General features: G+C 40.7%; 1 protein-coding gene across 1 annotated transcript in view; it reads left to right on the forward strand.

Annotated features, from left to right (window-relative positions):
- HK1 (hexokinase 1) overlaps positions 1 to 22284 on the forward strand; it is a 71729-nt gene that overhangs the window by 20009 nt on the left and 29436 nt on the right. The window contains exons 4-9 of the mRNA XM_032795216.2: positions 4313 to 4461; positions 11228 to 11347; positions 14686 to 14781; positions 15988 to 16087; positions 16180 to 16363; positions 20341 to 20496. Coding sequence (XP_032651107.1) covers positions 4313 to 4461; positions 11228 to 11347; positions 14686 to 14781; positions 15988 to 16087; positions 16180 to 16363; positions 20341 to 20496 — 805 coding nt within the window. The remainder of the gene's footprint in view (positions 1 to 4312; positions 4462 to 11227; positions 11348 to 14685; positions 14782 to 15987; positions 16088 to 16179; positions 16364 to 20340; positions 20497 to 22284) is intronic.

Consider the following 22284-nt stretch of genomic DNA (forward strand, 5'->3'; position numbering starts at 1 on the left):
GTTACTTAGATTTGTTTAAATCATGAAATAATCTAAATCTGAAACATTAATATACTCATGGAATGTTTTAGGGTTTGTTTTGTTTTTTTTATTTTTAGTGGAAAAGCATGAACTTCTCATTAAACTTTTGATTTATAAGGAGAGCCAAATATATTTGCAAACAACTGTGTTAATTTGCTACCTATTGCCAGAATAGACATTTCTGAAGTGCAGTATTTGTTTGAAGTATATTCCAGGGTGCATTTAAGCTTGAAAAAGGACCATCTGTTCTAGTGTTTGTTTATCATTATTTATTGAAGGTAATGGCTTGTACCAGACAAATGATGTTCTCTTATGTTATGGCTTATTCAGGTATTTCATTTAATGAGATGACCGGGATGAACATTTTAACTTCTGATTCTGTGACAATGAAGAGAACTATGAAAACCCGGTTTACTGTATTAAATATGATAAAAGAAGCTACATGCAGAATTTTGAGGATATGTTCAGATTTTAAATTATGTTCATTTGTACAACTTAATTTCCAAAACTGTGTAGGTTTAAATTACATATGAAAATACTAAGGGAGGTTTCCTCCAGTAAATGAAACAGGATCAGCCCAATGTTTGAGGCAGCAGAAAAAGGGAGCTTAAAGTTATGTGGTAGAAGTATTAGAAGAGACTTAGATTATAAGTTTTGTCTTTAATATTCAACTTTACCAGTTATAGTTTATTTCTTATGCATGAGTTGTTTTTGGTGTCTCGCATATGGTGGTTTGCTTGCTACTATATGCTGCAATTTGGGAGACCTATAACAACTTCTGTAGGGAACTTACTTCCCCCTTTAGTAGCTCCTAATTTCCAGGAGGGAAAATGGCAGCTGGTAGGTGTCTTAGACTGGCCCAGTAACCCATGTACAGTCACCAGTCTGTTGCATGTGGATCCAGTCATTGGGACCCAGTCATTTCCAAGTCAGCGGGTCTGGGTAGAATCTAGTCACTATTTCTAGCTCTGGGACTCTAGAGAGCATGCTCCTAGGGTCAGCCCTCTTGTCTGACATCCTTCCTTGAGATATGGAACTCTGCTATCCAACCACCCTAGATGCTGAAACCAGTGTGTGAGACCTCCTGACATCCCTGAGTCACTTACACATGCTCCCCACCAGAATTCCCTCTAGGCTGCAAGCACTCTGGGTTCACTCACTTAATCTTTTGAGAAACGGTGTTGCAGAAAAGCAAGGAACCCAGGCGTAGCAGAGGAGTTGCCTAATAACTGTCATTTGAGGCCTTGTCTAGAAGGACAAAGTGTGTGGTAGCAGGGTCCACATAGCCAGTTAGTGCACAGCATGCTAATGTGCTCTAGCTTTCTATCCATGTTGCCATGTACTAGTGCTAAGTGTAGACAAGCCATTAAAATCTTTGAAAATAACAGGTCCGGACATGCCCACTCTCCTAGTTTGAGCTCATCCTTTCACCTGAGTCTGTGGTTCATCAGGGCTTGTCTACACTGCTGTGCTGCTGTAGTGCTTCAGTGAAGATGCTACCTATGCTGACGGAAGAGCTCCACCTCCCCAGGAGAAGCACACCTGTTGATGTAGTGCTGTCTACACCAGGAGTTTGGTTGGAGCAACACGGTTATACAGAGATGTGCGTTTTCCGTACCCCTGAGCGACATAGTTATAGTGACATAAATTTGTGATGTAGACCAGAGCTCAGTGTTTCAGACGGGGTTAGAGTCCCTCCTGCCCTCTCTTTCCTACAAGTCCTCCTTATGTGTGGTGATGGTCAACCCCCACAGAGCAGATGGTCAACCTGTACTCTTACATAGGGCCTTGTTTCCATGTGGTACGCTCAGACTGTGACGTTCTGTATTCACCAGTCTTGCTTGCCCACCCACTGCAGCCTCTGTGGAAAGACCATTGTTCCATGAGGGTGGGCCAGTAGTGGGGAATCCAAGTCAACAGCCCCAGGTTATAGCCTGGATGACTTTCAGTGATGGTCCTTCAGCAAGGTGTCAAATGCTTTTCCTAGGCAGGGCAGCTGCCTGGAGTGCAGCAGAGTAGGCTGCCCGTGGACAAGTCTGAACTAATGCAGCTACAGTGCCAATATATCAACACAAGTACAAAACAGATTTCACAATTTGGTCTTGTTGCAGCGCTGTAAAGTGCCAGTGTAAACTTTCTCGCTCAGGAGAAAAACACACCCCTGAGTGCTGCAAGTTTCAATGCTGTAACGTGCCAGTGTAGACAGCGCACCAGCTCTAGGAGCCATGACCCTCATGGAGGTGGGGTTTTTTAGCGCGCTGGGAGAACTCTTTTCCAGCGCTCTGCCGCGACTACACAAGCCACGATAAAGCACTGCCATGGCAGCGCTTTAATGTTGCCAGTGTAGATGTTCCCTTTGATGCAGTCATATCCCACTTTATCACAGTGGGATCATTCCTTCTTGAAAGTTACACTGCCTGTGGAAGCGTACTAGGCAGGACAATATTCTGGAAGACTCTGTGCACATAACATCAAAGAGGTTCAGATGAGGAGAGGTGGAAGTATAAATAAGACTTATACTAGTTTTTGCGGAGTAGTGGTTTGAAATAATGTCAGATGCAAGTTCTGGTTTAGGTAGCAGTAGGCAAATTATAGACCCATGAGTTGCGGGATGAAGATTTGGGTTCAGTCAAACTAGATTGTTGACTATACAGAATGGATGTGAGATTTGAATGGAAGAGAAGCTGGAGATAATGAAGTTTTGGGGATGATACTTAGCAGTTAAAAATGCATCAGTATTGATTTTAGACCGACACGTGGCTGAAACAAGCAATGTCGAGAGTTGGGAATTTCCTTCATAGATATTATACAAGAGGTTGAATTCAAAAGGAAAGTAAGAGATATTTATATGGATCAAGGATTGAATCCTGTGGGGCATCATAGTAATGAGGACAAGTGATACAAATGGTTCTGTGCTAACCTCAATGAATGGTAGAATATGTGGCAAAGAATCCTGGTCCATCAGAAGTCAGTGGCAAAACTCCCATTAACTTCAACAGAGCCAGGATTTCACCCAGTGTCCGTGTAGTTTCTGAAGTTTAACCAAAGTGACAAAAGAGTGAAGAGATGGAATTTGGGATAGCACTAGAAAGTGCAGTGTTACATTAACTGTGCTGCTAAGCTGCAAGCAGCCTTCTAAAACCCACTGGTGTGTGTGTGTGTGTGTGTGTGTAGGGAGGAGGAGAGGGGCTCAAGGGCTTCAGTGTTCATGTATTGTGCACACACAGCCTTGTAGCTCATTGTTATGAAGATTGTGTGTTTCCATTGTTATCTCTTCTTCAAACCGTTAATGATCACTGTCTTTATTTGTTCTTTTGTCTGATAAGACAAGACAGCACAAGTGTCATCACCTGGATCAGTCAAGTATGTTTACACAGCAGTAAAACAAGCACCGAAAGTGTGACTTTTCAGATATATGCCAGTCCCTGTAGCATGGCTGGGTCACATCCTTAAGGCTTTTTGAACTGCTCTTGAGGTACATGATCAATTGAATTGGCTTAAAAGTTTTGAAACCCATCTCCTCTCCCTTGAGAGAGAGACAGAAATGTTCTAATATTTTCTCTGGTTCACAGGAGCAATTTGTTTTAGGCAGCTATATCTGTGTCAGATTCAGCAGAAGTCCCAAATTTTGAACTCATCTGTTGCGACAGCTATCCGTTTGTCGAGATAGTTTGTAGTATGACTTCTCTCTGTCTGACATCCATTGCATTATTGTAGTTTTCACTGAAATTTAGCTCTCATGAATAAAACTCTTGATTTATAGTTAACTATGTTCCAGTGTGTAAATTGGGGTGATTTAAGGCTAAATTATATCCAGATCCATGAAAACTTCAGAGTTCTCCCAGAAATACTTTAGGTCACCCTGGAAAGACACTTCGTCTCAGTCTGTGCCCTCCCCCAGAGAAACACTCTTTAATTTCCCCCACACCATGATTCCATTCCATTCAGATTTACAATGTTTGCAGCTTGCTCCTCAGATCTTTCTCACTGAATCTGGTGAGCCAGCTTAGTCATGATACCTGAATCCTGATTGACCACTACTCCACTGCCCTCTCTCTGGAGAAGCCACACTATGATTTACTTTACATCACTGATGTTCAGTGTTGCTATAGCACTAATCTTAGGATGAATTACAGTGAATTAGCTTGATATACTGTGTATGGGAATGCTGTAGATAGAACTTATTTGCTATAAGCACAGTACATGTATTTATGCTTTATACATAGATCGATGTTTTATAGGGCAGAGGCATTTAACAGTTTTGATCACTTGAATCTTGTCTCCCAAACAGAGAAAGGAGATTTCATTGCATTGGATCTTGGCGGATCTTATTTTCGAATTCTGCGAGTGAAGGTTTCTCATGAGAAAAAGCAGACAGTACAAATGGAAACTGAGATTTATGACACACCAGAAGATATCATGCATGGCAGTGGAACCCGGGTAGGTTTCTTTTCTCAGAGATACTTCTCTAAATATTAGATCTTTTACATTACCATTTTAAAGAAGTGTAGAAAGAGAATTATTATTAATGCTTTAATATTCAAAATATCTACTGAACTCTGTAATTCTTTGTCGCACCTTAGAGACTAACAAATTTATTTGTGGATAAGCTTATGTGGGCTAGAACGCACTTCATCAGATGCATGGAGTGCAGGGCCAGCTCCAGGCACCAGCGAAGGAAGCAGGTGCCTGGGGTGGCCAATAAAAAGTGGCGGCAGTGCGTCCGTTATCAGGGTGGCATGTCTGGATCGATGGCACCGGCACTTCGGTGGCAGCTCAATCGGACCGCTCTGGATCGGCGGCAGTTCGGGGGTGGGTCCTTCACTCGCTGTCTTACTCTTTGGCAGCACTTTGGTGGCAGCTCGATCAGGAGAGTGGTTCTTTTTTTTTCCCGCCGCTTGGTGTGGCAAAAACGCTGGAGCCAGCACTGATGGAGTGGAAAATACAGGAGCAGGTCTAAATACATGAAAAGATGGGAGTTGCCTTACCAAGTGTGAGGTCAGTCTAAAGAGACAATTCGATTAACAATAGGATACCAAAGGAGGAAAAATAACTTTTGTAGTGGTAATGAGTGGCCCATTTCAAACAGTTGACAAGAAGGTGTGAGTAACAGTAGGGGGAAATTAGTTTAATTGAATTGTCTTGATAGACTGACACACTTGGTAAGCAACGCCCATCTTTTCATGTATTTATACCTGCTCCTGTATTTTCTACTCCATGCATCTGATGAAGTGGGTTCTAGCCCACGAGAGCTTATGCCCAAATAAATTTGTTAGTTTCTAAGGCCACGTCTAGACTACGCGCCGGATCGGCGCGTTAAAATTGATTGCTCGGGGATCGAAATATCGCGTCTGGTCTGGACGCGATATCTCGATCCCAGAGCGTGCTTAGATTGATTCCGGAACTCCAGCTAGATGATCGGACTTCCGGATTCGACACAGCGAGCCACGCGGATCGATCCCGCGCGGTGAAGACGGGTGAGTAAATCGATTTTAGATATTCGATTTCAGCTACGCTATTCTCGTAGCTGAAATTGCGTATCTAAAATCGATTTAATCTCGTAGTGTAGACCTGGCCTAAGATGCCACAAGGGCTCCTCCTTCGGCTACCACTCTGAAATCTATAATTCTTATTGATATTAAGAATAAATAAGAAGTCTTGGTAATTAGCCAAGGGAACTAGAATGCAGCCTTCACTGCACAAGTCACTTCCTGCTGAGTTTGAATTTTACAGTTTTAAACCAATTTCTGTGTCTTATCATATTCTAAAAATCACTTTCGACGTATGGGAATGGAGGGTTGAAAAACCTCCCAGTCTTTGTAAGTGATTAATTCAGTCTAGCTTGCAATTGAAATGTAGGGCTGCACCTAGAAACAGATGAAGATTGGTGACAAGACCAAGTATTCATTCCCCTGCGAGAGGACTTTTGCATGAAAGAGTATGAGGACTGTAGTGTGTTTTTTAAATTATACTGTAGATGGCAAAGTGTTTTACCACCACATAAATCTGACTTGGTGGTAAGTGCTGATTGAAACCAGGTAGGTGTAATTTTTTCAGTCTCCTGTGTTCCTTGAATACAAATTTGCCTATGGGGAAACATTTAGTATATGGTCAGGAAATACTAAATGTGTATTCTTATTTCTTGGGCTAGTGGTGTGCACAGTTAGGTGATTAAGGCTAGTTAAATATGATTTTTTGTAAAAAATCATAAGATAAACAAGGTAAATATTTGAAGTCCCTACATATATTAAGAGACCAGCTGCCTGGGCTCAAAACTAAAAGGAATTGTCAAGAGGGCTTTAAACTGGGAAGAGAGGTAGGAATGGTAGCTACAATTGTACTCTGTAATGTCTAGATACCTTCTAGTATCTAGATACTGGTAAAGAGAGAAATAAGCTGGAAAGAGCATCAGAATTAGATCCATTTCCTTAGTTCTTGTATGACAATGTAAACATGACTAAAATTTTCAGTGATAGTATGTTAGTGGCAGAATTCATGCTGTTCCTCTACAAGGATACCTGAGGAAACTGATAGGCACTCAGGTGGTTAATGATTAAATGCTTTTGACTGATTCTTATGCTAATAGTTCCTTTAAATTTGTGAACCAGTTGTCACAATTAGCTGAATAGCTGTTTCATTGACCTTCTGAACAGGATTGGTTACTAATGCTCGTTAACCTCAAAGATTTATCCTCTTAAATCCCATTCAGATCAGTGGAGGAATTGTGAATTATGACTTTGTGTCTAGCTGACAGAGCTTATTTTGAGATTTTTCCATGTTAGTGTATTGAGACTTTTTTTATCCTCTCCCATCTGTCAGATACAAACATATTTCACTTTATATATAATGTCCTTTTCATTTCCTGTTAAAGTCAAGGGCAAAACTCCCATTTACTTCAGTTGTGCAATATCAGGCCCAAAGTTTCTAGAGACTCTTCCAAGTCAGTCTAAAGAGCTAGAGCTAATTTAAAACCTGATTTCTGTATTAATCTTTGTACTCTACGTTCTATCAAAATAGTTATTGAGTCTGAGCAGTGCACATTTAACTGTGTTTCTGCTGGGTTCCTTCCTCCTGAATTTACTCTATCAGGTCTGTAAATTCCTTCCAATTAGACATTAACTCTTAAATATCAATTTGCAAACTTCCAGCCAAATGAATCCTTAGGAGGACTTGTGTATGAGTCACAGAGACACTTAGGAAAAAAAATCATAAAATCAGTAGTAAATAAAGATGGTAGCAAAAATTGTATGCATGTATCTCTCGCTTCGTTACTCTGCCAAACAATCAATTTCTCTCTCCTATAGTTCGTTAGTTTAGTTTTTTTAATCTGGTACAGTAAGCCCGTACAATAGAAATTAGACACTCCTGACTGTGCTTTCATACTCATAAAAGCATAGCTAATAGCTAGTTAATTCACTTGATTTGTCTATCTAGTTTTTATATATTAAAATACCTCTTATGCTGTAAAGATATGCTCTGAGTCATTGGTGCATGTTTTCTGGTTTCAGCTCACTCAGGCATTGAGTGAGGGTGGATAGTTTAGCAGTCTAACCATCATATATGATATATCTATACTTCTTGGAACCACAGGTTTAAATCCTGTTAGGTTGTCCTTCATCTTCTCCAAGACAATGCACGGAGTTCCACAAAACTCACCGTGTACAGTAGGGGATCTTTTTTAATTAGAATTTAAAAAGCAGGGCCTGTCTCCTCCTGGTGGCCTTGGCTGTTTGCCTGAGAGCAGGAGTTGGCATAGAGTTGCCAACTTTCTACTTGCACAAAACCGAATACCCTTTTCCTGCCCTGCCCCTCCTCCGAGGCCCCGCCCCTTCTCACTCCATTTTGCCCTCCCTCTGTCACTCATTCTCCCCACCCTAACTCACTCATTTTCACTGGCTGGGGCTGAGGGGTTCAGAATGTGGGAGGGGGCTCTGGGCAAGAGGTTGGGGTCTGGGTGTATGAGGAGGGAGATGAGGGCTGGGACAGGGGGTTGGAGCATGGAGGAGTGGAGCTCAGGAGTGCAGGGTCTGGGCAGTGCTTATCTCAAGCAGCTCCCGGAAGCAGCAGCATGTCCCCCCTCCGGCTCCTACGCAGAGGCACAGCCAGGCAGCTCTGTGCACTGCCCTGTACACAGGCGCTGCCCCACAGCTCCCATTGGCTGTGGTTCCCAGCCAATGCAAGCTGTGGGGGTAGTGTTTGGGTGGGGGCAGCGTGCAGATCCCCCTGGCTGCCCCTATGGGTAGGAGACAGAGGGGAGACATGCTGGCTGCTTCCTGGATGGGGGACATGCTGGCTGTGCAGTGTTAACGACTGGACAGTCAATGGCCTGGTCAGCGGTGCTGCCAGGATCCCTTTTTAATGGGGTGTTCTGGTTAAAAACCAGACACCTGTTCACCCTAAGTTTGCACCAGTGTCCTTGGCTAAAATTTCCTCTTCCTGGACAGTAATTTAATGGGCTTTCTGTTTGTTGTTCGTCTGGCTGTCACCTTTAACCCTAGTGGGGCAACATTTTAGTGGTGGCATGTGTAGTTTGCAAAGCACTTCCACTTGGAAGACACTATATAGATATATAATGTATTATTACTGTAACAACTCATTTTATGTTAACTGTCATACTTCTTTGTTTAATTATAATTCCTCTTTTTATAACTCTTTTTATCTCTCATTTGGACAGCTGAGCATGATGTTACAAAAGTGAAGCCTCTTTGATTTCCTTCACTTTCTGGTTGTGTATGAGGGTACTGGTGTTCTCAATTGCAAAAGACTATAAATCACAGTTTCCTCTCTGAAATTGCCATAGTAATGCTTAATCAGATTAAACCCATAACTAAAATATGAGCTAATATAGTTTAGTCCAATGGTTCCCAAACTTGTTCCACCACTTGTGCAGGGAAAACCCCTGGCGGGCCGGGCCGGTTTGTGTAGCTGCCGCGTCCACAGGTTCGGTCGATTTATGGCTCCCAGTGGCTGCAATTTACTGCTCCAGGCCAATGGGAGCCGCTGGAAGCGGGGGCCAGTATGTCTCTCAGCCTGCGCCGCTTCCAGCAGCTCCCTTTGGCCTGAAGCAGTAAACCGTGGCCACTGGGAGCTGCGATCGGCCAAACCTGCAGATGCAGCAAGTAAACAAATCGTCCCGGCCTGCCAGGGGCTTTCCCCGCACAAGCGGCAGAACAAGTTTGAGAACCACTGGTCTAGTAAGTAGAAATGTCATGTAAACCACTTTTTAGTCTTTTAAAAAAAACAAAACACAAAAACCCACCACAACAACAAAAAAACCCTTTTAAGTTTCGTATTTGCTGCTATCTGTAGTATTTCCTCTCTCATTGTGGGATCTTGTAAATTATTTTGATTAGAGCTAGGTAAGTACATGGCAACCTATGAGTGATGATAAGGCTATTTTGTAGTCTCAGTCAGTAGCCCTAGAATGCTGGTATTTTTCTAGGTTTGTGTCTCAATGTTTGAGTCACAAGGTGAAAGAAATATAATCGGCTGGTACAAGGAGAGAGATTTGTTATAGGTCAACTTGAGGCACAGCCAGCCTTTTGTACTGGTAGATAGAAATGTATTTTTTTACAGTTCAATCCAAGGGGCTTAAGTCAGCCCTGTGGTATGGTTTGTGTATTGCTATATAGTTAGTCACTCTGGCTGGCGCAATGGTCCTTAGTAAACTGTGTGTTTGATGATATAACTGGAGGTTTCATAGTAATTGAAGAGTGATCTCACACACACACACACGTAAATAGCCACAGGAGCCACAAGAATGAGCGAATAAAGCCAAGGGTAGGGGTGGAGATGGCAACGGCAAGTGTCACCTTCTGTCCCCTCAAAAAAGCCCAGTGTAAGTTAAAACTTCCAGAGCCACTTTCATTAATGCTACACCTCTTTCAGCCCTTCTACTCCTATTTTTCTGGCTTTTTCTGGAACAAACAAACCTGAATGTTCATTTATGGTGTCCTGCATCCTGGCTAGCAGTCCCAAATGACTGTTGTTTGAGCAGCTAAGCCACTGTATTAGATGTAGATTTGTTTGCTGATACCATTGCTGCTGCAGAAAATGACACTCAAACCAATAAACTTCATAATATCCTCTTTGTAACTGACTGACCACTGATACAGTCGGCCAATCATTTCAGCATGCAGATGGAGTTTGGCCACTGATAGTGTTCTGGGCTCTCTTGTTAGGTGTCATCTGAAAAGGAGAGAGCCGTTAAAAGATGGAGCATCAGTCACTGGCCTGTTTTGCAGCACAGGGAGCGGGTGTATGGGTATGCTCAAGCCAGACTGGCACGCCAGTGTCTTTTATTTTGAAAAGCCTATGAAGTGCTTTGGGTGTTGAACTATCAGAGTAAGAACCCCACTAAGAGTGGGGAAGAGAGATTTAGTGTTGCCTGCCCTGGCCATCTTGTCTTGCTGTGCTGTCCTGGCTTTTCTTGTTGGTCTGCAGTAATGCTGTAGTGCTTGTCACATCTAAGACGCTACAGTACTGGAGATGTAGTCAGTTCGCAGAATGTACCCTGCCTGGTAGCTTCGCATTTCAAAAATTGTGTTTCCATCAATGTTTGTCCCTTGAAGCATGTGCGGTAGTTTAAAAATCTGTTTTTTTTTTCATACTTTTTTTTTTAATTAGATGTTATTCAAGGGTTCAGTCCTGCAAGGTTCTTCGCTTTATGGTCTTAATCTAGCAACACTTCAAGGAATATGAATATTTTAATTGACTAATACGATTGTTTTACCTGCTTAAAGCTAAGCTTGTGTTGATTTGCTGGGTTAGCTTCTTGTATGATCAAACGCCAAATATAAGCCCTTTCAGGTAGCTGCATTTACATAATATATTATTAATAATCTCTTAAAAGAAACTGATTTTTTGTTTCATCAAATTATTAATAGATGTTATAATATATTAAAGAGGCACTTACTGTCATTTTAGGTTTTGCATTTTTTAAAGAGCAGTGGAAAAAAAAGTTAAGCAGAATTTGCTAAAAAAGCAATTTCTTTTCCTTATTAAATATTGAAGTATTTATGTTGTCTTAATTTTAACGTGTTATCAGTTCTAAATGACATGGAAAATGTCTCTTTAAATTTGGAATTGGTTGTTTATAATAGTCACTTTAATTCTTTCCAGTGTTTCTTGTGAGGGTCAAGGCATATTTTTTTCTTAAAATTGTCTTTCTGACTATTGTCATTTTATGTTTCTCTTTTTCTTACAGCTCTTTGATCATGTTGCTGAATGCCTGGGAGATTTCATGGAGAAGCAACAAATCAAGGACAAGAAATTGCCAGTTGGGTTTACATTTTCTTTCCCATGTAGACAGTCCAAGCTAGATGAGGTAAGAATATTTCAAAATTTTATTAATGTACAGCAGAGACACTGCTATTAACCCTTCCCTCCTCTACTCCGTGTCAGCAAACAAGCAGTATTTTAGCTGGCTTGACTTTCAGTGTAAGAATCAATTATTGCATATTTCACTGTAGAACTTCATCTCAACATTGTTTAAAAATGCTTTTTAACAAATGAACAGTTTTTTTTTTACTATTTTGTGTTACCATTTTGATTGAATGATGATGTTTTAATTTAAAGTATAGTATAGTATACAGGTTATAATTCTGAGGGCCCAGTTCACCAATGCTTGCTCGTAGTGACTAGCACTTACTCATTGTGAGTAAAAATTGCAGAAACGGGTCCTAATTTAGGACCTAATCTTGAGAGGTAGTGAGCACTCTTAGCTCTCCTTGAGCAAAAACTGGAGCGTGAGGTGCTCAGCATTGTCTAGAATCAGACCACTAGATTGGGGAAAAAAAAACCCTATTTGAGATCGTTTGAAAATGAACATGGCTACAAAATGAAATCGGGCTGGCTGGCTGTGGTGTTACTCTGAATGCATAATGGTTGTTATGTGATTCCCTGAACCACAGAGTGCTCTGCAGTATAGTATTTCTGCATTATTTCCCATCTTTTACTTCAGATAAGTAGAATGACTGACTTGCTAAAACAGTATTGCTAAAGAAACTGCATACTAATGCTAATGTACTAAGAAGCAATGAGAGTGCACATATTGATAGGCCTTCAATATTCTAAACATGACATCAGTACTAGTTCTAAGGGGCTAAATGTTATGGAGAATACAACAAATCACATACCTTGTCCTATCCCTCATGGACGTAGAGGTTCCAGCAGAAGTTTGTAGTGCAGACATGGTCTCAATGTGTGACCTTGGGCAAGTAATTTACCTTTCCTGTGTATGTCCTCATCTGTAAAATGGGGATAATATTTATCTCTCCGGGCTGTTGTGAAGGTTATTCACTAATGTTTTTAAGAGATCTTTGGATGGAAATTGCCCTAGCAATGTAAGGCATCTACTTTTAATATTCATAGTGCATTTCACATTGCAGAATGGGGCCTGTGCTGGCAGGCAGAGGATCATTTAGTCTCTGAGTTTAGGTATAATTTGAAGGTCCAGAAGGAATATACTTTTCCAGATAATGTCCTTGTAATGAGAGCAGGCTTCAGGGGGTTTATAGAGTTCAAACAGCAGCTGGAAGCCTGTCAATAAAAGAAGCAACTGCATCAAGCTGTATCCTATGTCAACCATCAAATGAGAATTAGAAGCAGGCATGTGACTGAAGAGTCCCATGGATAGTATCTGAGCTTGAAGTGTCAGCTGTATATTCAGTGCTTCCCCCGGCAAGGCACTGAATAAAATGGATAGTAGGAATGTATAACCCACGAGACACAACACAAGGGCAGAGGGTGGTGGGATTATTTATATAGTGTTTGTACGTGGTGCTGTATAGAAGGCAAAATGGAGTAGTCCGAAAACAGAGTACCTGAACAAGAACTGAAGAGCGTATACTTACAGGCTGTGGTCTTGCATTGGAATATGCAAGGCTGGACCCTTGCACTCACGTGGAGGCCCATTGACTTCGGTTCTGGAGGATTTTTTCGCAGGTTGTGATGCTTCTTAGGATTCTGAGACACCTCACGACTGATCCCTGTAACCCTTATGCATCCTGTGCCCTCTGCCTGTTGGCACAAAGGGGTCCTTATGTCACACAGGTTCCTTAATGACTTGTGGGCAAGAGCAATTATTTAGGAGTTAGAGACAGACTATACATCTTGCTGTGAAAAGAGCACTGATGTAAGCAGAGCCACAATGAGAAACCTTTCTCCTGTATCCACTGAAATAAATACTGTCCAATTTTGAGGGGAGAAAAATTAACCTTCTGAAAGAATTTATAGAAAGAAGTGGTAGCCAGCTTTTAAGAGGAGAACCTTGCAGACATGCAGGAGTGTTAGATCACAGGCCATTTGTAGATTGTATTTTAACTCTTTGGAAGGCACTCAGACTCTGCTGTGGTGGGTGCTGTTATAAAAGCCTGGATAGCTAGGGCATGTGAGAGACGGGAAATTAAATGGTGCTAATTTGTATCTTCTTTTCTCTTCTGTTGATCAGCAGCTCTTTCTTCCTTTCATTATTTATTTATTATTTATTCATTGAATGCCCCAAAGTGAGCTAGGCACTATCCAGATACAAAAAAATGAGACATAGTTCTTACCCAGGAGAGCTTACAGTCTAATTAATGCAATTGCAGACAAGGTGATGGGTTAGGGAATGCAATACAAGGGAGGGGTGGTGATTGGTGGTGTTATTTTATTATTACTACTATTTGATTCTTGCTTCATTCTCACTTTTGTTACTTTATCCCGTACTTAGCCATCACCGCCTTGATTATTTAGTGAGCCTAGACAATTGTCCATTGTTAAATAATTTAACCCTACCATTTATTGAAATGTATCTATGTATTTTATACCTTATTCTTGCTTAATTCTATTTAGTATTTTATTTTTAACCCTTGCCTTTTTTCTTATTTTTTTATTCCTCGAGTCCATTCCTTTTCAATGTGTAAATTATTTTAACCCTATTGTTTTTAAGGCTTTTCTTCCTAAGTAATCCTTGCATATTGTGTTTGCTTAATGATTTGTTAGCACAGTCATTTGTGATTTTTTTAAAAAATTTATAATCCTTGCATATTTAGCTTTCTGAAAATATTTTAGCCCATTACCTTTTTAAAAATTGTTTTTAACCCTTGCCACATTTCTGATATTTCAGTTGAACGTTTTCTTTACAATTGTGAGATGCTCATCCTCCGCTCTCCCTCCTGATCAAATCAGTGATGATGGATGCAGACCAGTCTGATTCCTGGCACCATCTCCACTGATCAAATCTTTCTCTTTCCCTCCACGTGAATTTACTGTCATTTCTTTTTCAGTCATGCCTGCATGGTGAAGCCTCTCTAGGAACTGAAGGGTCCCAGTTCCTTAACAGGAGAAATGGGAAACCGAATGGGTCTTAGAGAAGCAGACCATTCAGGAACAATAATAATCAGTGGAGCTGGTAGAAAATTTGAAACGTCAGCCACGCTGTCTCACTCTTTCTCTCACACAAGATCTTTGATGAAAAACTTTCCCCATTTTTCAATCTTCTATAGTAAGAGAGACTGCCAGTCACATCAGATTAAGATGGCATTGTGGGGGAAAAAGATTGACCATCCAAACCCAGGGATTTGTAGATTCATTTGGAGTGCTAATGTTTTGTTTTAGAGAAAAAGATAATCTTTTTGTGTTTGGTTTAATATTGTACTTAATGTTACTCTCCTTTTTCATTAGGGTATTCTGATAACCTGGACAAAACGCTTCAAAGCAAGTGGAGTTGAGGGAGCAGATGTAGTAAAGCTGCTCAACAAGGCAATCAAGAAACGTGGGGTAAATTTGTTTAGTCTTTTACATACATGCATATGCATATAACATTATGGGCTCTAGAAAATATCTGTGTGTTTTTTACATACACAGACGGAGAGAGATTTTCTAGCGTCCGTAATGTGATATGCAGTGGGGAAGCAGAATAATTTTATACTTACTATGTGAAATTTACAACAACTTTAATAAGGTTACACATCTCATCACAACAGCATTTGTCCCATGAAGCAAATTAAGTTACTTTGTCTCACAATAGTTAACCTGAAAGCTCAAGTAATTTTATCACTCTCGTAAAATGTGAAATTACATGTATCACCATGCTAGTTCTCTAGCAAGGTCACCCTGTAGCTCTGTAAATTCTCTTCCTGAGCAACTACTTACAGATCATATGACTATTACAATCAGGTGAGCTTGTTGATGTCATAAAAATGTGACTTGGTCTGAAAATGGAACTCTGTTGAAACTGGACACTTTTTGTTCTATTTCAGCAGCAGGAAAACCTTTGAGTTGATTTTATCTTCACCAAGACATGCCACTATGTAATCAGTTACTTTTTCAGACTTTGGGAAAGATAAATAACACACCAAATGAACTGATTAATGGAAATGGTTTGATTTTTATGTAATTTTGGTAAATTCTTTTTATTTTATTATTTACCGATTTTACATGCATACATTAAAATCTTTACTCAAAGTTTTCAATTAATATTAATTAAAGAAATCTTTACATCAGACATTCAAAAGGACGCTTGGAGACTGACGGACTCCTCAGGAAAAACTTAGCAAAACATTCTATTGTTAGACAATTTGATCTCTGCTTTTCAGTTACTAGAGACTTTATATTAAGATGAATCTTGATTCCTTAGGAATTACTCTGTTACTGTTACTGTTCTTCTTCACCTGGAACATTAATCTGCTTCTAGTGCTCTTGCAGTCTTCTCCAAATAAACTTTATTACCAATGCAAGATTGTGACTTCAGATGGACAATAGGAAGAGTAGGGGTGATTTCTTACTAACAAAATTCCTGTTTACAAGCAAATATTGTATCTGTAGTAATAGAGAAATTGATTGGTATAAGCAGAGTTGTCTTTGAATAGAATGTTTTTCAAAGTTCTATGGTCAGTGACATTTTACATTGACATATTGATATTAATTCCTTTTTTTTTTTAAGGAAAGTGTGTGATATAAGTAAAATTCTGTTTTGTCCTTCAGGACTATGATGCAGACATCATGGCTGTTGTAAATGACACGGTAGGAACAATGATGACCTGTGGGTTTGATGACCAGCGTTGTGAAGTTGGCTTGATTATAGGTGACATTCATTCCTCTGCTACAGTGGACATATTGCATTTTGGTTTTTGTTGGCTTGTTTTGTTAATATCTGCTAGTATCTTTTTCCTAAAGGTACTGGCACAAATGCCTGCTACATGGAAGAAATGAGGCACATTGATTTGGTGGAAGGTGATGAGGGGAGGATGTGCATTAACACTGAGTGGGGAGCCTTTGGAGACGATGGGTCACTAGAAGACATCAGAACTGAGTTTGACAGGGAGATTGACCGTGGATCCCTCAATCCTGGAAAACAGCTGTAAGTGAGACTTTCATTTGCTTATTTAGTGGCACAAAATGACTGAGACTAATCTATAAACTCATAGTAGAGCAGTCTCAGGATTAGGCAATTTAGTGAGGCAATTATAGGAAGCAGCCCTGTGAAGTCTGTCACATTTAAAACTATTCCACCTTGTAGCCTACAAACCGTAGGCCAGGGGAAGCTTTGAGATCTTACTGAGGGATGGACAAAATGGAAGTATAACCCCCCCGGGTGCCCCCTCACCCCCAGACTCTTGCCCGTGGCTCAAATGAATTGATCTACAGCCTTTTTATTCTAAAGTCCTGCTCTTACACTGGCTGTCCCCACCATCACAGGTCTTCAGTAAGATTGGGCCTCATTCTTTTCCAATCCAGAAGTTTCCAAGCAAATTCCCCTTTTTTTCCCTCTTCCCTCACTGTGAACTTCCAACAGGTCTCAACTCCTTTCTTCCCTTAATACTTCAGTAGGCCCAAATTCCCACCTCACCACACTGTGAACCTGTTAAAGTTTGGTTTACAGGCCCCAAAGCTCAGGCACTTGCTGCTGTGCTTTGACTCCAATGAATTTAAATATCTTGTACTGAGAGCTCTCAGTGAAACCAGTGATTTTTTTTTGTTTGCTTTTTTTTTTTTTTTCTTCTCCATCCCTGACACCACCTCTCTTCTCACAGGTATATGGCTTATCCCATATAACTGTTTTCCCTTTCAAACTTCCTGCACCTTCAGCAGGCTCTTGGACCTTTGTCCCATGTAAATCACCTCTCTGCAGCAGGATGTGAGAATTTCGGTGAGTCTAAGATGGGTGAAGGAGAACAAATCAAGTTGTACTTTGTCTGGCTCTAAGGTCTTTTAGCTTTTGATGTCTCTCTGATCTTCGGGCTGGATTTACAGCTTTCCTGCTGGAACTTATTGCTGCCTGCTGACTGCTCTAAACTTGCCCAGCTGGTTATGACTCCCAGGAGAGACTGGGTGCAGCAGAGGATTTGGGTCATGGTTCGTAAAACAAATGTGGGCTGTCTGAACAGGGCAGAGGAAAGCAAGATAGCTCTGTTTTACTATCTGGTAATTAATTTAAGATGGGGACTGCAGTAGGTGGAGGCACTGGAGCTAGCTATATATGCCCATTGAGCAGTGGGACTGGAGCTAACTGATATGCGCATTGAGCAGGGGGGTTAAGGGAGGTTTAGCTCTGCATGTTTGTGAACCATAGAAAAGGAGGAGGGGACACTCCATCCACTAAACTTTTTGTTAGCACCTGTGAAATCACTGCCTGAGACTGATGATGTATTCAGAATCATTTTTAGTCAGGAATATCTCTGATTCCCATGTACGGTAGCCTGGAAACCTCCTACCACAAAGCTGTGCCTTTCCTCCCTTTCATTGCTGCATGGTCTTTTGGTTCTCAGAACTGAGCATGGTTTGGTCCAGATAGAATCCTATTGCCTGAGATTTTTCCTTGTAAACACGCGTGCGTGCACCCACCCAGGTAGCTTTACTAGACGGGCTGGGTGTGGTTACAGCACCCCGTCCAGCCTTATTGTTTGTTTGAGAGTTTGTTACTGGAATAGATTATTCATTCATTTTACTACCTCCTTGGTAATAGCAATATTGTCAGGGTTGGTCCTTGATAAATAGTAATGGGTATAGTACTTTATTTCTGTCTTGGCATGTTCATTTTCCAGTCTTGTCTCAGTGATCACTGAAGGAGTCCATTTTACAGTATTAAACTGCCCTGTTACAGTACAGTGCTTGGTATAGAATGCTGGCTAATGTGCTAAAGTTAATTAGAATGACTCCTAAGTTTTTTGGTTTAATAGGGAAGAATATTTATAAATTTCTGTTTGATAGTTGGTACTTAGTCTAGGCTTAAGAGGTTAGAGAAACATTTTGCATACTGCCATGCACTTGGAAGGGTGAAAACAATAGTTAAAAAGGGCAATGAAGAAACACTTGTCTCTTTGCTGGAAGAGTACAGTGAGAGTTCAGTAAATTCTGCCTATGTGATTTTGTTTAAAGCTACTCAGATCAGTATTTGAACTGGATCAAATAAAACCCAGTTAGTTTTTGTCTTTACTTCAAAACTATCCTGTAGGCCATTGAAAAGGGTAACTTCCCAATGAGTTTGAGGTGCAGGATTTTGTCTGCAAAGTTACATTGGCACAGATACATCTCTCGTGGATGTGAAAAATCCACACCCCTGAGAGATGTAGTTGAGTCACCTAACCCCCAGTATAAATGGTGCTAGGTCAGTGGAAGAATTCTGCCGCCTCTTGAAGAGGTGGATTACCTGCAGCAGGAGGAGAACCCCTCCAGTCACGGTAGTAAGCATCTACACTGAGGCACTTCAGTGGCGCAGCTGCAGCTTTTGAAGTGGAGACATAGCATCAGTTATGGATATCATTGTTGCTGATGTTGACTTTACTTGTCAGTTTCAGTTCAGTCTAATTTCCTGCAGTGAGCCTGTATTACCACAACCTTGTGAAATTCTGTTTGCCCCGTCTTGTCTGAGGCAGCTAATTTAAAATAAAATCATATTAGCTTGTTCATTATCTGAATTATCATGCTGGTAAGTATGGATGAGTAGACACTGCCTGAACAGGTACCTTTTCGTGATGATTTTGTGAGGTTCTGTTAGCACCCCCTGCTGCTAATTTACCCTGAATCTTATCTGAATCCTACACCTTGCTTTTGTCTCACCTTTGCTGACCGTGCTTATCATCAGATGTTACCATGTTGTGCTGACTGTTTGTTTCTTGTCAGCTCTAATTTAGTAGTATTTCCTGCATTTAGAGTCCAAAGTTAGCCAGCACTGCCTATCCTGAATCCTGATCCTCCTTGGCTGTTCTGCTGATGTGTTCATATGTTGCCTTTGGAACTTCTGCTCTCGGGGGTGCTCAACATTTTTTGTCTTTTACAGTGTACACACACTGGATCATATATGCAACTGCATCCAAAAGTTAGTTGGGATCAGGTGACAAGTATGCACGAGTGCACTGAGTGGGGCGTCAGTAGGATTTTCCCAAGTTGTGGTGGGGGACGTGTCCCTTCCATAGACTAGCATAAATACCAGAGCCCAGTGGAAAGTTCACAGTCAACATGTCATGTTACCGAAGCATCTTCAGATTTACATTCTGAACTGTTTTTGTGCATTTCAGTAAGAAGGGGAGATTATGTTTATATGTAAAATGAGGTGTTTGGTTGTTGTTTTGCCCTGACAGCTGCTGCAACCTCTGTGTAGCAGTGGCACTCGTCACTTTTCTTGAAAAGTGGCATTCCTATTTGAAAAGGAAAGAAACTAGTATGTTAGGCAGCACTGTCCGTCTTTTGGCTTTTCCTACTTGGTCTGTTGCAGAGCAGACAAGTAGATAAAGGCCTGAAACTAATATTTGTATGTAAGAAATTGAGTTTCCTTTTGAATGTTCTCCAGTGACATTATTAGTGCTATTTTCAGAACTATTACTTGATGACTCAAATTCTCATTGTCATATGGTGGGGGCCTTTATGTATATAATGGTCCAGATTTTCAGCCGGACCTTAGCCCAGCTTCTCTTCTAGCAAGACCAGTTCTACTCTTGCATGTATTTGCAGGTGTAGACCATACCAAGCATTATAGATCAAGCAGTTAACTTATAGATGCAAATCAGGTACTGCACTTAACCATCTACGTGACAGAATTTCACCCATCATTATTTGCAGATGCGTTTTTGGCCTCTCTGAGATTTCTCTGTATAATGAGGGCACTTTCCACTCAGAACCCTGATCCTGTGTCTGTTGCATATTTGAACGGTCTTAATTCAATAAATGATATTGCCAGAGTTGTAGCAGATAGCAGAAAATGGTTTCCCCTCTTAGTAGAAAAGCTGGAAGGTCGAAAAGCATCCAAGGTGACTTACTTCTGAACTTGAGATAAAAAGTCTAAATCTGAGAGTTCACTGTGAAAACTTCTAACTTGTGTGTTGTTTTTTGTTGTTACAGGTTCGAGAAGATGGTCAGTGGACTGTACATGGGTGAGCTGGTCAGGCTTATCCTTGTAAAAATGGCCAAAGAGGGGCTACTGTTTGAGGGGCGAATCACTCCAGAGCTTTTAACTAAAGGAAAATTTGAAACAAAACATGTGTCTGCCATAGAAAAGTGAGCAACTCATTTCTTGCTTTCTTTTTTTTTTTCTTTCTGTGATTTGTAAAAGCATCAGCACGTGTGCAGTTTTGTGGCCGTCTCTTCCTTTCTTAATTCTTTGCTGCCCCTTTCTTATTTGGCAGTGGCCAGGAAAGTGGGATATAATAAACTTGATGGCTGCTGTGTGAACAAGGAGCTTCAGGGCGGGCTCCTAGATGGGCTGTTGCAAACAGCTGCTTTCTTACTGCAGTGTGAACAAATAGTGTCTCCAATAGCAGTGGACTATAAATGTACTTAGTCTTGCACCTCCCAACTTATTGGTTAATGTTCCTACACTTACAGAGATCTGGGTCGCAATTGCCAAATATGTAAAGTGAAGCTGGGACATTGATCTCAAATGAACCTATAACTTAAGTATAAAATTAGATCTAGGCTCTGATTCTTATTTACATGAGGGCTACCTTTATACCTCTGGGCAGTGTGAAGGGACCTTAAATTTGGTTGAGAGGTAATTACATTCGCATCCACTTTAAAGTCCATTTACGTTGCCAGAATGGTGTAAAGGGGACCTTAGTGTATATGAGAATCAGACTTCAAATCTGTTGACCAACTTGATATGGGAGCTCCAATTTACTAACGTATCTTTTTAACTCAAAGTGCATTTATTAATCTCATTGAGAGTTCAAGCACCACTGCCATTGATAGCTATTGCTGCTTCGTGCACTTCACTATTTCCAAGCAGAGCCTTTTCCCAGACCTGACTACCTGAGTGAGTGGTTTGCTGCCAGTGCCTCCTCTTGTTTGTGTTGGCATCATGCATTTTTGACAGAACATCTGGCAGTTTGCTGACTGTCATCCTTTCAGGAATGAGAGGTCAAAAATAGAAACTAGAAATACCAATGTGCTGATGCACTTTGCCATTTTAAACCACTGTGCTTTCTGGGGTAGAAATGATAGTGACACATGGTCTGTCGGCATACCTGTGGAGGTGTGAATATTTTTGAAGTGCTATCAAGTCCTGGCAGGCGATGGTGTTTCTACTGAAACCTAATCTCTACTACCTAGAACGATGCAACTACCATGTGTTCCACCATGATGTACCAGAAACACATTCTCCTACCATGTAATTAAACCTGCTGAAAGTGTTGCTTAGTGCATACCAATAAATGTTTCTGTGACACCCTCTCCCATCTCCATATTACTGTCATGTAGAAAGTAAATAAATGTGAAAGTATACAGAGCATCCTGTCCAGTAAACAACAATAAATATTACACTGACCTGTAAAATATGAGGTGTTGAATGTGACAATGTCAGCACCTTTTCAGTCGATAATTATGGCTTTCACTACCGATTTTTTTTTTTTTTTTTTTTTTTTAAATTTGTAGTACTGCATAATACTCTCCTTAAGCCAAATTTTTAAAAATCTGTTTCTGATTTTTGGGTCTACAATTTTTGGTGCGATATTGTGGGAACAATCAGTAATTTCTGCAACTTCTGTGGAGCCAACCCTCTTTCCCTACATACCTCCCTACATCATATTCCGTAAGCAACTCCACATTAGAAGTGAAAATGGATCCAACTTACATTCACGTGCATATATAGTCAATGGAAAGGTGAGTGAAGAGAATTCAGGTATTGTGGTGTTTAAAAACCATCAGTGAGAACCACTGTAGAAAACTTCACACAAAAGGTAAAAGTTTGACAAAGTTATAAAAGTTTGAAAAAGATGCTTTAGAATGAAAAATGCTTAGACACCCTTAGCTATAGCCATCTCTGTTCACCCTGGCCCTAATTCAGGAGAC

This window comes from Chelonoidis abingdonii, chromosome 15 (genome assembly GCF_003597395.2).
Source record: "Chelonoidis abingdonii isolate Lonesome George chromosome 15, CheloAbing_2.0, whole genome shotgun sequence".
NCBI classification, from domain to species: Eukaryota; Metazoa; Chordata; order Testudines; family Testudinidae; genus Chelonoidis; species Chelonoidis abingdonii.